Below are 16,636 nucleotides of genomic sequence, written 5' to 3' on the forward strand. Positions count from 1 at the left end.
ATATACAACTAATTAAATTATTCAGGATTTGTGAATATTTGTGACCAGACCTCCTTCTTTTTTTTTTTTTTTTTCTTCATTGGGTCAAATTTATACTCTATATCATATAAATAACATAGCAGCTTTATAAGGCCCTAAACTTTGAATTTTAAATTTTTTAAAACATCGTCCCTAAACTTTGCTATGCAAAGATGACTATTGCCGCCTAAGCCTATAAGTCCCTAAACTTTCACTTTTATTAATTCCAAGTCATTAGCTCAAGGTCATTTATCTTAATTTTAATTTTTAAATACGATGCCACGTATGTATTAAGAGCAACTCCAATGGTTGTTGCTAGGGACTTGCTTGCAATTTTCAAAAATCTCTAGCTAGTAGCTTGACCATTGGAGCTAAAAAATACAAATAGCTTGTCCAAGCAAATTAACTTAAACAAGCTAATTTGCTTGAGAAAAAAGTTTCCAAAATTTTTGGAGATTAATATATTAAAATAATTAAATTAATAAAGCTAATTGAAAAGGTCAAGCTTATTTAAATAGCAAGCTAGTAGCTAACCATTGGGACATAAAATAGCTACAATGTGGATTAGCTTGAATTCATATGTGGCATGACAAGCTAATTTAACAATTAGCTTGCCATTGGAGATGCTCTTAAGATCCCTAAATTATGCTTAATCAACTAAAGAAGTTGACTCATTAATGGTTAAGAGACCAATTTGTCTCATTTAAAACTTGAGGGACTTTAAGTGCACAAACACCATACTTTAGGGACAATATTTAATCTTTAAACTCTTTACTCTATAATGTGGAGTATCTACTAATTGAGATATCATAGCTTAGCTATTGGCATATGCCTAAAATGAATCACTCAATTGTTTTAATTAAGCTAAGCAAGATTATGGATTTCTTATAAAAAATAAGTACAATTGGATATTTATGCATGGGTATATGTTAGATTATCATTCTTTGACTTTATGGGTACATTTTAGATCATCATGCATCAATCATAAAATTTAATGATTTATAACCATAGTTAATCACGTATAATATGTATAAGAGTAGAATCTTATTATTGATAATATTATGTAACAGAATCAATTACATTTAGAAATAAGCAACACATTATACACTAACTAAAATATTACGTCAATCCTTCTTAAAAAATTGTGTCAATCAAGATTTATATATATCCATATTAATCACGCATATTATATAATAGAATCTAATAATTGATAATATATATATATATATATATATATATATATATATATATATATATATATATATATATATATATATATATATATATATATATATAAGAATGTAATAAAATATAATAATTTAATAAGGAAATATAAGTAGCGGGAAAATAATTGATGACATTGTGACAAGTGTCTATCTTAGGTTCGCTTTTACTGATTCTATTTTTTTTATAAATAAATTAAATATATTATAAGTGGATCCTATTTTAAAGAACTTTTTAAAACGGATTTTATGATGGAAATATAATCGAGTTATAGGATATTATTTAAAAGTTATGATTAATTTTATATAAATGAAATATTAGAAGTATATCGATAATAAAACTCTATACAATATTTTTATATTACAAAATAATCTGTCCAATCTAATCTAATGTAACATTTGATCTAATCACTATAATATCTATTTCTCACCTACGTGGCGCGACGCTTGGTGAAAAAGTGGAACGTGAAGGGGGAGGAAGTATAAATGTATAAATGGAGTGTTGTGATGAGACATGGTGAAATGTATCACAACTATTAACATAATATAAATGTATAAGGAAAAGAGAGAAAGGAGGAGAGAGATAGGAAGAGTGAAAAAGGTGATGTGGGCTTCACTAAAGCTTTTCAAACATGTGTCACATGCAAAAACGAACAAAAATTTATGGGGATCCCTACCACTGAGTTTATATTTTGTTCAACTAATTAAAACTCTAGTGGAGCTTTTTGAAGTAACACTGAGACAATATTTTATACCATTGAGAGTGTATTTTGTACCACTGAAACTCCAAGATATTATTTGATAATTCAATAAGACAACTTTAAACTGGCGCCTAAAATGCCTACATTACCCTTGCGAGATATGACTTTATTGTCTTACAACCCTCCGTTTGGAAGCCCTCATGTCAAGTGTTGCTATCTCGTGACATGGCTGCGAGTAGGGGTGTGTAGAAATGGACCTGGACCGAAAAATCGACCGGGACCGGATCAGACCGGCCCGGATCGGTTGATTCCGACCCGGTCTTCGGTCCTCACAAATTGGGGATTTTGGGTTTCCGGTCCGGTCCGGGTGAAAACCGGAATATTCCAGTCCGGACCGGAATGTGTATTTTTGTAATTTTTTGGGTGAAAATTTTAAATTTTATGTTTAAATTTCTAAAAAATTTAGGTACAAAACTTGAAATTTATAAATTCTAAGTGCAAAATAGGAAAGCACGCAAACAAAAACAAGACGTTAAAAATGTATGTATATATTTAAGATACTAAAATGAAAAAAATAAATAAATAAATAATGTAACCGGTCCATTCCGGTCCAAAACCGGACCGGTTGATTATGGTCCAGTCTCGGTCCCCAAAAAAATTCGATTCCGGGTTTCCGTCCATTCCGGTCCCGGTCCGGTTTTGGACCGGTGCACAGCCCTAGCTGCGAGACTGACTTTATATATTAGTGACATGATATAATTGTAGTTATATGATTATTGATTAAAATATTAGTGTGCGTGGTTTATGATGCATATTTTAAAATTATTAACCAATCCAATAATATAAAATGGTTCAATTTTAGGCTAGAGTATTAGTCTTAATAGATAAAGCACATCACATTTTAACTCTATGTTTTATATGTAAAAAATAAAAAGAAAAAAACAATAAAAAAAAAACTCTATTTTCGGTGTTTTATTGAAGCTAGGCACTGGAAAGGTCATGTATGGCCACATTGTGGCCTGTGATCCTATGTAAAGATGGCTTTTCGCCGTGCCGGGTCGTGCTTTGTGTCAGACGCACGTGCTTTGGAGTTAGTTAGGTTCGGCCCATGAGTTTCGTGCCGTGCCATGCCGAAATTAACAAAATTAAAGGTTGGCCCGTTCACGACCTAGATTCACGTGCCATCGTGCCAGGCTTGCGTGTCTAAGAAAAATTGCATTGATTTTAGCATGCTTTATCGTGTCGGGTTCGGCCATGCTGTGCCTTATCGTGCTTCTCCCAAATAAAGGCGGTCTAAGCTCGGCCCACGACCCACACACATAGTACCGAGTCGTGCCGTACTTTTTTTTTGTGCTTGGTCGTGTTGGGCTTTGGACCAGCTTGACCTAATGCCATCTTTAGCCCTGTGGATTGTCTACAAATACGGGTGCTAAAAGATCAATCTAGATTGGATAGAAGGAATCGGTTCCAACCAAAGAGATACATTTCAGTTTTCGATTGAAAAAATATAATAAACCGATTTAGAGTCTAATCTGATTATAACTCCTTAAAAACATGTCTTGAATAAACTAATTTTTCTGTTCAAATTTATGAATAAAACCTATTATCTTAGTCAATATTTTCTTTTAGTATGTCAGAAATATTTTTATATTATAAGCTATTTTATATTAGATGTTCGAATTAAGCATTGAACAATCATATTCTTAACATTATTTTGTTACAAAACGTTATAATTTTTTTTAAAAAAAAAACATTGAAAAAAAAAAATCTAAAAACCGATCTCCAGTACGAGTCTAGTCCAAGCAAAAACAGTTCGTATTAGAGGTGATAAAAAATTTGGGACGAGCCTTAACTGATGCCAAAACCCACCCCAAAGTGGTGAGCTGAGCTTGTTTGCTTTATTCGGGCTGGGTTCAGGTTTTAACTAAAAAAGTGTTTTAGGATTGCCAAAACCCGCCCATTGTTTGGGCCCAATTGGGCCAAGCTGGTTGGACGAGCTGTTGTTGATCACCTTTAGTTTGTATTTTAATTTTGATCAAGACGTGACCCACAGGATTAAGTCAGGGTGGCTTAAATGGAGAGCGGCCACGGGAGTGCTATGCGACCGCAGCATTCCCTTAAAGTTGAAGGGAAAATTCTACAGGACTGCCATAAGACCAGTGTTGCTCTATGATACAGAATGTTGGGCTTCTAAGAAAGAGCATATTAAAAAGATGGAGGTTACGGAAATGCGCATGTTAAGGTGGATGTGTGGAAACACTTTAAGAGATAGAATCAGAAATGAGGTTATTCGCAAGAAAGTAGGTGTGGCGGGCATTGTAGATAAATTAAGGGAAAATCGTCTGCGTTGGTTTGGACATGTAAGACGGAGACCCGAGGGTGCACCGGTGCGAAGAGTGGAAGAGTGGGACCATGGAGGGGTTAAACGAGGAAGAGGGAGACCAAAGATGACTTGGTTGGAAGGAGTGAGGAAGGATATGAAGTGCATGGATTTACGTGAGGATGAAGTTTTGGATCGTAAGGGATGGAGGAGAAAGATTTATGTTGATGACTACACGGAATAATCAAATTTGGTTCATGTTAGCCGACCCCACTTTTGGGATTAAGGCTTTGATTGATTGATTGATAGTCCGGTCCAGTGTTGGACAACAAACAACCCTACCTTGAAATGAGTCAATGTTGAGGCAAGCCATGCTAATCTTCCATCAATGAGGCCCATTCACGGTTTGACCCTCGAGTCATGTCGTGATGCCATCATGCCCATTACTAAAATATGTTGATCTATACACGGACTAACTCAATGTGTTGAATAAAGGTGTCAAATTGGGTGTGGATCGAATTCGATGAGGTTGGGTTAGAATTTTTTTAAACTTGAGTCATGCTAATTTATTATGTCAATGCAAATTAAAGTTTGAATCAAATATTTTTCGGGTCATTTTCAAATCCGGTCAATTCAAATATAATTTTGACATATCTAATATTGATAACATGCTCGTGCCGCCTTTTAATAATAAGGGAAATTAACAATAGCCTTTGACTCGCTGGCATGCCTTTCATTATGTGCGGTACTTAAAACAGAATTGTTTTGTGCGAGACCCATAAATCCGCCAGCCCAACTTTAGATTTTTCAAAAAAAGAATTAGACCGTTAAAGTATTAACTTACTAAATCCTCGTTTTACTCCCAAAACCAGCAAAACGATGTGTTTAATCTCCTTTAATCCAAATTTAGAGGGTCCATTTACATAGCGCCAGAACACATTTCAAAATTTGAAAAAACTCAATCCAACGTCTCTCTCTGCGCTCCCCAACTCCGCTCCTCCCACTTTCTGCAAAACCCTAAATCAAAAAATCAAACCTTCGAAATTTCACCCACAAATTCCCTAATTCTGTACAAATTCTTCCCCATTTTCTCTCTCTTCTTCAACAATGGCGACTCGCAACCAAAATCGACCTCCCAAGAGCCCTTTCCATGTACTCCTCTCTCACTCTCTCTCCTCATTTTCCGCCATTGAAGCTTCTTCTTCATCTTCTTCTTCTTCCTCTTGTAATTGGGTTAATTCTTTGGTTGTTGTATTTGATTGCAGAAAAAGGATGGCGGTGAAGAAATTCCCTTTGATAAGCGCCGGCGAATCGCCGGAGGAACGAGGTTAGCAGGGCCCACTGCGGCGAGTAGGGCGCGGCAGGTGCTTTCCGCTGTCAATTCGAACAATCAAGATACTGCTAGTGATACGGCATCGGTTGCCGAGGGTTCGGAGCAGGTTGAATTTACTAGGGAAGATGTGGAGGCATTGTTGAATGAGAAAATTAAGGGGAAAAAGTTTGATCTCAAGGTATTAATTCAAAATAATTGAATGTTAATTGTTTTATGTTTGATTGATAATGTGATGTTGATAATTGGAGAGGTTTTTTAGGTGAATTGATTGCTTGATTTTGAATTTTAGGGTAAATTGGAGCAAATTTCGGAATTGAATAAAAAGCTAAGGCTTTGTATAAAATGGTTTCAAGGAATTGAGCAAAACCTCAATCAAGAGCAGGAAAAGCTTCGTAATTCATTATATGAATCCGAGAAGAAGTGCTCGGAAATTGGTAATTTCTTTAACCCTAATCTTATGGTGCTGTACAGTAATACTATATTGGGAAATTTGCAAAGTACAAAAATTGAAAAGTATTAGTGGCCTTTATTTTCGATTTTACTTGCTTTTATGTGAGCTGTATTAGTATTTGACATTTAGGAGTGGATCAATAACAAATCTTAAATTTTTTCCCCTTAAAGCTAGGGTTTTATCACTGTCAAACCTTTAGGTTTGGATTCAAATGATCAATTACTGGGACTTGTTTGTTTGTCATACTGGAGTTCGGTGTTTACTTCTTTTCTAGGGAAAGTAATAGTGATCATGTTGCAATTCATATCTAATTTTAATGTGTGGTATATTTTAGAGATTGGAAGGAAGAACAAGGAGGATGAACTTAACGCGATTGTAGGAGAGTTGAGACATATTGTTACATCTTTGGAGGAGAAATTGGCGAAAGAAGAGTCAGAAAAGCTGGTATGCTTACTTCAATTTATGATAAAAATGAATTTGTTTAGTATTATACTATTTAGTTTTGATTTTTAGCCCTTTAAATAAATTTCAAACATGGTATGTGTAGGATGCAATTGAATGTCATAATCGAGAAAAGGAAGGGAGAGTTGCTGCAGAAGCTTTGAATGCTTCCCTTTCTCAGGAGCTCAAGAAAACCCGTCAAGAAAAAATGACTGCTGACCAAAAGGTATTGCAGCTGCAATAAATTAGCCAAGTATTCCTGCCACTACATGGTTACAATGTACTTGTGCTTATGATGTTTATTTTAATCATTAAATTGTTTAGGTAGTATCAGTCAATGATATGTACAAGCGCTTGCAAGAGTACAATACAAGCTTACAGCAGTACAATAGTAGGCTGCAAACAGATCTTGCAACAGCTAATGCAACACTTCAAAGGGTGGAGAAGGAGAAATCCACAATTGTAGAGAATTTGGGTACCTTAAGGGGACATTATGCCTCCTTGCAAGATCAATTAACATCTTCAAGGGTAAGCTGCTTGATGAAAGCTGCTTCCTCAAGCAGCTTACTTAATGCTTTTCAAATGATCTGATTTAACATGGAGCTGTCTTGTGTGGTGTGCCATTTCTTTTGATGTTTTTGCATGCATTGGTTGCTGATATAAGTGATGTTTCAAAATGCTTCTTCAGTTATTGAGAAATTTATATACGGAGTATTATTGCATGTCTTATATGTGTCTTATATTCTTTTGACAAGGTATTGTTTTGGTATCAAGGAAGAACATAATAAGGAAAATTCAATGGTAGTAGTTTAGAGGGCTCTTGATGGTATAGATTTCCTTGTAGCTAAGCGGGAAAGGAGTGCAGTTTAGAGGTATCAAGGAAGAAAATAATAAGGAAAATTCAATGGTAGTAGTTTAGAGGGCTCTTGGTGTATAGATTTCCTTGTAGCTAAGCGGGAAAGGAGTGTAAAAATGGTATCCCAAAGGTTAACTTATTTACATCTTCTACTGTCCTGTAAATGTCAAAAACTCAGGATAATTTTATTCTCCCTTAAATAAAATTTTCATGATGAAGATGAATGAAGCATGATACACAAAATGCTAAATCTTACGACATTCAATTGAAAATGTCAGGAGTATGTGTGCTACTGGTTTTATAAAGGTTTGATTTGTAATTGCTTTTGTTTCATTGCCTATCTCTAGGCTTCCCAGGATGAGGCAGTAAAGCAAAAGGAGACATTTATGAATGAAGCTAATCGTCTACGAGGCGAGTTGCAACAAGTAAGAGAAGATCGTGATCGGTTGCATTCACAAATGAAGCTCCTAACTGCTGATATTGAAAAGCTTAAAGAGAGTACAGGAAAATCTGTAGCTGAATTGGATAACATGATGATCAAGTCAAATGCCTTGGAGGTTTGTTACCTTGATTAATTTATTTTTCTAGGCTTTCAGTCAAATCATTTCTAAATAAGTAAATATTGTCTGTACATCTTCTGATAGGAAACTTGTGCTTCACAAAGGGAACAATTGCGTATACTTCAACATCAGCTTGCTGCTGCAAACGAGAAACTTAAGGTTGAAATTTAAGACTTAGTTTACAAATTTGTATACTTCAACATTCACCATCTAGCCTGTACATTGCGCATTTTTATTCATATCAAAGGTGTTCTTTGCAGATGGCTGATCTATCTGTTTCGGAAACAAAAACTGAATATGAAGAGAAGAAACAAGAGATATGTCAATTGAGAAAACGTTTGGCAGATGCTGAGCTTCAAATTAATGAAAAGGAGATGTTGAGGAGAAAGCTGCACAACACTATTTTGGTAATTATTTACTGGGAATAGATGAGTTTTAGAATTGTTTTACAGTATTAAATGGACGATGAGAAAAGGAAAGTAGGAAAGAAAAGGGACAATTAACATTTGCAATGTAAGTGAAGGAAAGTATGGGAAAATCTTTACATTAGTATTTTATTTGGTAAATAATTTGTATTATGATGAAGACCTATTTTCCATTGGTGCCTCTTGATAATCATGTTTCTCTCTCACTTGAAATGTCTTTGTGGGGTGGGCTTTCTTCTCCCCCCTTGCACTTATGTTGAAATTTCTAAACATTTTTATATGTTGGTTTGTGATACAGGAATTAAAAGGAAACATTCGTGTCTTCTGCAGAGTGAGGCCTTTACTACCTGAGGATGGCTGTGCTTCAGATTTACCAGTTATTTCATATCCTGCCTCAGATGAAGGACATGAGCAGGGCATTGACCTTACACAAAGTGGTATGTTTTTAGGTGTTTTTTGCTTTGATTATCCACACATGGCTAATTTTACCCATTTTGTTATTGCAAATGATGAAGAGATTCCAACATTATGTCAGGTCAATGTGTTGTAACTTGTAAGAACTGGTTACCGATGCCTTTTCCTCCTTTTTTTTCAGGACAAAAGTATGCTTTCACTTTTGACAAAGTTTTTACTCATGAGGCCTCACAGACTGATGTGTTTTCGGAAATATCAGAGTTGGTGCAGAGTGCACTTGATGGATATAAGGTGAAATGTTGCTTCAATTGGATTTTATATTTAAAATAAAATGAGAACTGTTGAAACTTCTATTATAACTAAATTTGGCCTTTTATAAGGTGGCTTAGATCAATCATTTGCAGACATTTTTATCACTTTACTTGAACTTGATAAAGGGAAATTTTGCCCTCTGGGTCTGGTGTAAGAATGAAAAGGTAGTTTGTGAAGCTTATGACTTACCCTCTGATCCATGGCAGTTTCTCAAGTTCAGAATTCTCTATGTTAGTATGATACCTGTATTTTGTGGTACAGACCATGTAGGATTGTAGATTTGTAGTATAGAAATGCAGAACATTCAGTCATTGTGTTTTCATTGTTTAAGAATGTTTAGGTGGTGAGGATCTGATATAATTTCATATTCTTTTCAAGATATCTGATTCCATTGGATTTTCTGTGTTTTATATGGGCAGGTTTGTATATTTGCTTATGGTCAAACGGGATCAGGCAAAACATATACCATGATGGGCAGGCCTCAGTCCATAGACCAGAAAGGGCTCATACCCCGCTCTTTGGAGCAGATTTTTGAGACTAGCCAAAGGCTCTCTGCTCAGGGCTGGAAGTATAAAATGCAGGTAAATGTTATGCTTCTGAAAATACTTTTAATTGGAGTACAGTAAATGCTATGCTTAATATTTACTAATCTATGTATAATGCATTGGGATATTTACTTATTCACACTTGCAAATAGACATTTTTCTTAAGAGATGGAATTGTAGTAAGTTTAGTGATGAAGAAGTCATTGTTAACTTGCTGTTCATATCAGGCATCAGTACTGGAAATTTACAATGAAACGATCAGGGATCTCCTGGCACCAAATCGAACAAGCTGGGATGCTACACGTACTGAAAATGGCGTTCCTGGAAAGCAGTATGCAATTAAGCATGACGCAAATGGGGAAACATATGTTTCTGATCTTACCATTGTTGATGTCTGCAGCTCAAAAGAGGTAGCTTCTCTGCTGCATCAAGCAGGTCAATGCCGGTAAGTATTATTATTATTATTATTATTTTACTTTCTCAGTGTACAAAAGGTTGTTGGACTGAAAATCAAATGTGGGAGGGCTAGTAATAGGTTCTGATTTCCCTAAAGCTTTCTTAGATAGAGGTTGTAGAACTGAATAGTGATGATTTTCGAGCTTGGTCAGTGTTTTTAGTAGGATTTAAGATATTGACTTCATAATGAAGCTTAGAGATAAGTTGACAATAATGGAAGGGATAGAGGGGGGTGGGGGGGGGGGGGGGGGGGAAGGGAGGTAGAGGGGCAGGTTGGTTTGGTTTATTCCCCAATTCTACATCTATGCATATAAAGAAAAACAGACCTATAATCTTCACATCAAACACATTTTAGGAAATTTCTTTGCCACTCTTTTCCAGTTTATCTTTATTGTGATTCTTCTTTCTGCCTTTTCATTTCATGCTTTCTGACTTCACTCTGTGCTATCTTCCAGGTCTGTTGGCAAGACACAAATGAATGAGCAATCATCAAGAAGTCACTTTGTCTTTACCCTGCGGATTACTGCAGTAAATGCGGTAGGCTTCAATTTTAAGCACTTTTATATTCTTCTAGCCCTAGTATGACTTGTCTAACATGAGCGGTTGATTTATTCCAGACCACTGAAAAGCATGGTGTTTTGAATCTTATTGATCTTGCTGGAAGTGAGCGGCTCTCTAAAAGTGGCTCAACAGGAGATCAATTGAAAGAGACTCAGGTACATATCTGCTTAGGAATTTGTTTGGGTTTCTGAACTGATTATTCTTGACCACTGAACTGAATCTGCTTCTTTTATTATGATCAGGCCATAAACAAGAGCTTGTCCTGCCTGGCTGATGTTATATTCGCTTTGGCCAAGAAGGATAACCATGTCCCTTTTAGGAACTCAAAGCTTACATATCTTCTCCAGGTACAAATATGACATTATCTTGGTGTTATTTCTAATATCATGGGACTTCTACTGCAAAAACCTGCAAATTGATTGTGAAATGCTTTTAGAGTAATATATATTCAATATTTGCAGTTATCTGACATAATTCTGATTACAGTTTTCTCATGAATATTTCCTGTCTTTAATCTGCATACGTTCTATTTGCTTCTGGAATGGAGTTCTTAATTTCATGCAAATTCAATTTCCATCAGTAACATGCTTTTTTGAAACTGGATAAAATTAATATATCTGTGTTGTGTTATCAGCCATGCCTTAGTGGAGACTCCAAGACGTTGATGTTTGTCAATCTTTCTCCCGAACCATCATCAGTGAATGAGTCACTTTGCTCCCTCCGGTTTGCAGCCAGAGTCAATACTTGTCAGATTGGAGTTCCTCGCCGTCAAACAGCTATCAGATCGACTGATTCTCGTTTAAGCATAGGCTGAAGACTTGATTCCTTCTCTCTCTTTATATTTCTTAACATCTAATCTCACAACCACACCTCCCGTTGGTATATGGTACATGTATGAAATTTGTTCCTAGAGTTGTAATCTGTATTACATATATTTACATGATGGGCCTGCATTGGATTTGTATAAGCAGCTATAGGTTGCATTAATTGGTTTATTCTGATTTGTATTGTAATATATTGAATCTGAGGGCAAAGTTTCCTGCTTGCCTGTAATACCTGATTTGAATGGGTTTCTGCAGTGTCTTTTTTATGTATCTCTTTTCTTCACATAATCAATCATAATTTGAGTTATGCAAATTCAGAATATATTAAAGTGTAGTCAACAATTTAATTGAAGAGAGTTAATCAAATTACTATAGATTTATTGTAAATTTGTATGATATCTTGATTGTGTCTAACTTGCACATTATGACTTACATATTTAAATATTTTCTCTCACTTGTTTTTATTGTTTTAATATATTTCATGCATTTCTATACCTGGCCAATCAATTCATTATTTTTTATATAATTATATTTTTATTACAATTATTCAATATATGTGCATTGCACGTGATTTAACTTATATTCTTATAATATTCTGTTTAAAAATGGAGTGTCATTTTGTAATTGCATTGAAATATTTTTTTTTTGAAAGAATAATTGCATTGAAATATAAAGATCAAATTTCTTGTCAAAAAAAAAAAAAAAAGATCAAATTTGAAAATCATATATAGTAATAAGTAACTCCATTTATAAGAATGAAAAAAAAAAAGAATTTCAAGTCTACTACTGGGGTGTTGAGGTAGGGTTGGCCGGCACGGGCCTCGTCGCTGGTGTGGAAGGTAGGCCAGGCGTGGAGGGAGAGAGGGTGGTTTGGTTGGGTGTTTTTTTTTTTTTTTTTTTTTTTTTTTTTAAGTTGCTTATGAATTATATTGTTAAAAAAAACATAACTATAATTAATTTTTTTTGAAGTAGCTATAATTAAAGTTTTAATAAGATTGTTTAATATAATAATTCATAGTTATCAAAGATAATAAAGTAATTTTTTTATTTTTAATATTTTTAAATGAGAAGTTGGGTGTTACAAAAAGAAATTTCCCAAAAAGAAAAGAAAATGAAAGCTATCTAATGCATTGGTTGTTGTTACATAACTGATTTGCACTGCTTTAGGGCCTGTTCATATTTACTGAACTGAGCTGAACTGAACTGATTGAAGCTGAACTGAACTGAACTAATTGGAACTGAACTGAACTGAATTGAGCTGAAATGAATATTTTATGTGAGAGGGAAATTAAGAGTTGAATTGAACTGAACTGAACTGAATTGATTGGAACTGAACTGATTGGAGCTGAACTGAACTGAAATTAAGTAAATATGAACATACCCTTAATGTAACTATAACACAAGTATTTTTATGAATGGTGATTTAAATATGACTATAGACTTGGAAACTAGTAGGCACTTAGAGCAAATCGATCTAAAAAAACGTATTTATTTAATCACATAACACGTGACTATTTACCCACAATTTTGAAACATGAGTTACCTAGCACATGTCCTGTTTTTGTATACTACCGTAGGCATTTGAATATTGAATGATAAAAGAGCATAATATTTTTTCATCATAGACTTATAGTCATATATAAGGCTTTGTTCACTTCACCTTAAAACAATAACATTCAGTAAACATAATTTCATTTCAATAAAATTAATTTCTAAATAAGTTTAGTTCAACAAAAATAATTTCAGTTCAGTGAAAATAGTTTCAGTTAAATAAATATCAGTAAACTTAAAGAAAATATAATAGAAAATTATTAAAAATAATTTCAGTTCAGAAAAAATAATTTCAATTCAGTAAAATTAATTTTAATTTAGTAAATATAATTTAAGTTCAACAAAAATAAATTCAATTCAGCAAAAATCATTTCATCTCAGGAAAAATAAGGTGAAATGAACAGGGCCTAACTAGGTAGATTTAAATCATGAAAATAATCCTAGAAAATACACACACATTTTGACTTCAATTATGCCACTTTACATCCGAAAAAAAAATCAAAATAATTTCTTTTCGAACAATACAAGTTCATATCTATTACGGAGTAAAAAAAGTTATGTTGACATTTGATATACACATGTCAATTTTGTGTAAATTTTTTCTCCTTATACATTTATGACACTATTTTTTCTTACCAAGTTTGATTACACATACTACCTTCAGTCCAAATTACTCGCAATTTTGAGGTATTATTTGTGAGATATAAATATTTCAAAGTTGCGAGTAATTTGGACCGGAGGTAATATTTGAATAAAGAATAATGACTATTTTTATATTTCTTCAAAAAAAAAAAAATGACTATTTTTATAAAAAAAAAATATATTATAAATTAATGCTCTTAAGCTAGTATAGTTATGTTAGAGACAAATGAAATTAAAGAAAACCTCTGAAACCAAAATAATTTTGACTTTTTTTGTCAAAAAGAAATTTTTTTTTTTTTTTATTTTGTTAGGGAGAAAAATGATTTTAAAAAATAATAAAAAAAAAAAAAAAAAAATGAAGTGGTGGTAATTTAGGTGTTTCTAGAATTACATGTCAAAGCCCACAGTATTAATGTGGCCCCAAGAATCATTAACATCCTTTATAATTGCATTAAATTGAATATATTAATTAAATCAATATCACTAATTTCTCTATCAATAATCTTAGTTATCTTACAGTATATGATTCGCCTAATTTACCCAAAAACTAAAAAGAATATCAAACAAGATACTGATTTGTTTTTTGTAATTAAAATTAAATGGTGGGTCCACCTCAAGTTGATCCATGCCAGTCTCTTATCTAGTTATATAGTTCGTTCACATCCACTTTGTTGGACTTCTTATTTGAATATTTTCAGGTGTTGTCTAATTTTGTTTAAATCGATTTTATAAAAAAAAAAAAAAACTCATCAAAACTCAAAAACATTAACAAAGTGAAGGAGATGGAGAGCAGCAGATCAAAGGTTTCAGCTGTGGAATCTAAGGCCCAATGGGAGGATCTTGTCAACAAAGCCAAAGAACAGGGTACCCCTGTAAGTTCATTTCTAGTACTCGCCTTCGTCTGAATTTAGTTGTCACATTATTTGTTCAAATTACGATATCAATGTTGAAAATTGATTCTATAATATGTAATGAGGAAATATATGTTGAAATTCTGGTTTTTTACAAAAATAATTTTGAAAGATCAAATCTTGCAAATTTTTTGATCAATATGGCTTTTTGGGTCATGACTTAATTTGGGGGTTTGTCATTTATTTTGCATGGTTATTTTGGGCAAAATTTGTTTATCTATTTTTATTTATTGAATTTCTTGATCACAAAGCAAAGAAAAAACTATGAAAATTGATGGTTTTATTTTTTTGTTATTTATTTGTTTTGGTGGGGTTGTTGGGAGGAGGAAGGGACACATATTTCATACTTTCTCAGGAGAGGGGGGAGGGGGAATGAGGGGTGTTTTGGGAAGTTCAGAAGAAAATGTTTTTTTTTTTTTGAAAGAATCAGAAGAAAATGTTTTGACTTTAAAAAAAAAAATTGATACAATGGCCGAATGAGGCTGATCAAGTAGTGCTGTTAATTTTGGGGAAACTTGTTTATATCATATTATAATGGCAGATTTATTTTACAGATTGTGGCTCACTTTGGAGCTACATGGTGTGTCACATCATTTGTCATGAATCCATTCTTTGAAGAATTGGCCTCAGAATATGCTGATGTTATGTTTGTCAACGTTGATGTTGATGAAGTCAAGGTAGCATCTTCCCCTTTGAAATGGCTTGGTTTCGTTGAATTGGCCTTATGAAATTATACTTCAGATTCTATACTTCATACTTTCATAGTAGTATATGATGAATATGTTATTGGATTGTGTTTTGATTCTGTAAATCAATTACCGTGTACTCTTATATTTTGTTTTTTTTATAGAGGTATGTCATATGTGTGTAAGTGCGTAACTGAGTAATTTGGTTCGATTTGGATCAAATGGTGTACAATCAGGTTTATTGTCTGTTTATCAAGAAAGAATCAATTGATTTTACATGCAGTAAGTTCCTATTGAGTTAGTTCGAGACAATTTACTAGACGGTCCAGATCGTTACTGGTTAAGTGGTTAGCAAAGGTGAAATTTTCCAATAATGAAAATAGTGTCCTGCATTGTGAAATGGAAGTGGCTGGTTGGCTGCTTCCAAATCCAATTCCCTGTCATGTTAACCACTACTAAGTTTGCTGCTATATAGGATCACCAATTCACCATACATAAGAAATACCCTTTTTTAGTTGATTAGTCAAGATTTTGAATAATGCTTGTCTGGAGATTCTGATATGTTGATATGATTTGTGTGTTTAATGTGCTATAGTATGATAAAATCTCAGGTCGATTTCAGAAAATTACTACTTTCAATCTTTCATACTGGTTGATCATTTGGTAGTTCTGTACTTATCTTGTTTGCACTTGTGGCTTTTGGTGTACAGGAAGTGGCTTCTATGATGGGAGTGAAAGCTATGCCAACATTTCTTGTGCTGAAGGATGGCATCGTAGTTGACAAGATGGTTGGAGCGAACAAAGATGAGTTAAGGAAAAGGGTCGAAAAGTTTACTCAGCCCACTGGTGCTAATATGGCCTAGTCTTGTGTTTCATGTTGTGCGTACTGCTACCTTGCTCATTTCCTCACAGCAGTATGCTGGCATATAGGAAATTTACAGCTTTATGCCCATGCTTTCTGATGTATGAATGTATTCCGTTTCTGGTGTGGTACTGATGTCAAATGAAAACATATACATGAAAGTATGCGTATAAAAGGTTGATTGTAAATTATTTCATGTATTTTATGCTATGCCTGATGACATTTTTAGACATTCTTACTGTAACATAATTGACTGCTTCTCTCTGTCAGTTTTTGATTATTGAATATCTTGTCATGGATCATAATATTTGAATTGAACATTTGCTTGTCAAGCTATTAGCTTGAAGATTGGAAGTGTCTTCTGCAGTCATTGAGGCAGGATATAACTGTCACATTTTGCTTCATCACTAGAGAGTAAATAGTATCATAAGAACAGAAGCGCATCAATTCATCGCTGACTTACTGTGTGTAGTACAAACGACTTCAGTCACCGTAGCAGCAGCAGCTCTGATATTTAACTAGTCTCTTGCAGTTCCATTCCAAG

The 16,636-nt window shown here is 33.9% G+C and overlaps 2 protein-coding genes across 3 annotated transcripts; both read left to right on the forward strand.

Annotated features, from left to right (window-relative positions):
• Positions 1-5,220: 5,220 nt before the first annotated feature.
• LOC145579523 (kinesin-like protein KIN-14C) lies at positions 5,221-11,714 on the forward strand. Of its 2 annotated transcripts, XM_081636765.1 has the most exons (17): positions 5,221-5,414; positions 5,528-5,773; positions 5,885-6,029; positions 6,381-6,490; positions 6,594-6,713; positions 6,812-7,015; positions 7,691-7,900; positions 7,988-8,062; positions 8,164-8,310; positions 8,627-8,765; positions 8,924-9,033; positions 9,474-9,635; positions 9,827-10,044; positions 10,511-10,592; positions 10,673-10,771; positions 10,859-10,963; positions 11,251-11,714. In XM_081636765.1, exons 1-17 carry the CDS (start codon positions 5,370-5,372, stop codon positions 11,428-11,430), a joined length of 2,397 nt encoding a protein of 798 aa, XP_081492891.1. In that variant the 5' UTR covers positions 5,221-5,369; the 3' UTR covers positions 11,431-11,714. The 2 variants fall into 2 exon arrangements, with proteins under 2 accessions (XP_081492891.1, XP_081492890.1); XM_081636764.1 differs by lacking the exon at positions 6,812-7,015.
• A 2,608-nt stretch (positions 11,715-14,322) lies between these two features.
• LOC145577485 (thioredoxin-like protein CXXS1) lies at positions 14,323-16,361 on the forward strand. The gene is made up of 3 exons (XM_081634968.1): positions 14,323-14,505; positions 15,099-15,221; positions 15,941-16,361. Exons 1-3 carry the CDS (start codon positions 14,416-14,418, stop codon positions 16,091-16,093), a joined length of 366 nt encoding a protein of 121 aa, XP_081491094.1. The 5' UTR covers positions 14,323-14,415; the 3' UTR covers positions 16,094-16,361.
• Positions 16,362-16,636: the final 275 nt, after the last annotated feature.

Source organism: Chenopodium album, chromosome 14 (assembly GCF_948465745.1).
Source record: "Chenopodium album chromosome 14, dcCheAlbu1.1, whole genome shotgun sequence".
Lineage (NCBI taxonomy): Eukaryota > Viridiplantae > Streptophyta > Magnoliopsida > Caryophyllales > Amaranthaceae > Chenopodium > Chenopodium album.

Excerpts from the sequence above, each read along its gene's own strand:
- LOC145579523 (XM_081636765.1), top strand. The coding sequence starts at position 5,370 with ATGGCGACTCGCAACCAAAATCGACCTCCCAAGAGCCCTTTCCAT. Across the intron at positions 5,774-5,884 it reads GGAAAAAGTTTGATCTCAAG|GGTAAATTGGAGCAAATTTC; the intron begins GTATTAATTCAA and ends TTTGAATTTTAG. Across the intron at positions 9,636-9,826 it reads GCTGGAAGTATAAAATGCAG|GCATCAGTACTGGAAATTTA; the intron begins GTAAATGTTATG and ends TGTTCATATCAG.
- LOC145577485 (XM_081634968.1), top strand. The coding sequence starts at position 14,416 with ATGGAGAGCAGCAGATCAAAGGTTTCAGCTGTGGAATCTAAGGCCCAA. Across the intron at positions 14,506-15,098 it reads CCAAAGAACAGGGTACCCCT|ATTGTGGCTCACTTTGGAGC; the intron begins GTAAGTTCATTT and ends TTTATTTTACAG. Across the intron at positions 15,222-15,940 it reads TTGATGTTGATGAAGTCAAG|GAAGTGGCTTCTATGATGGG; the intron begins GTAGCATCTTCC and ends TTTGGTGTACAG.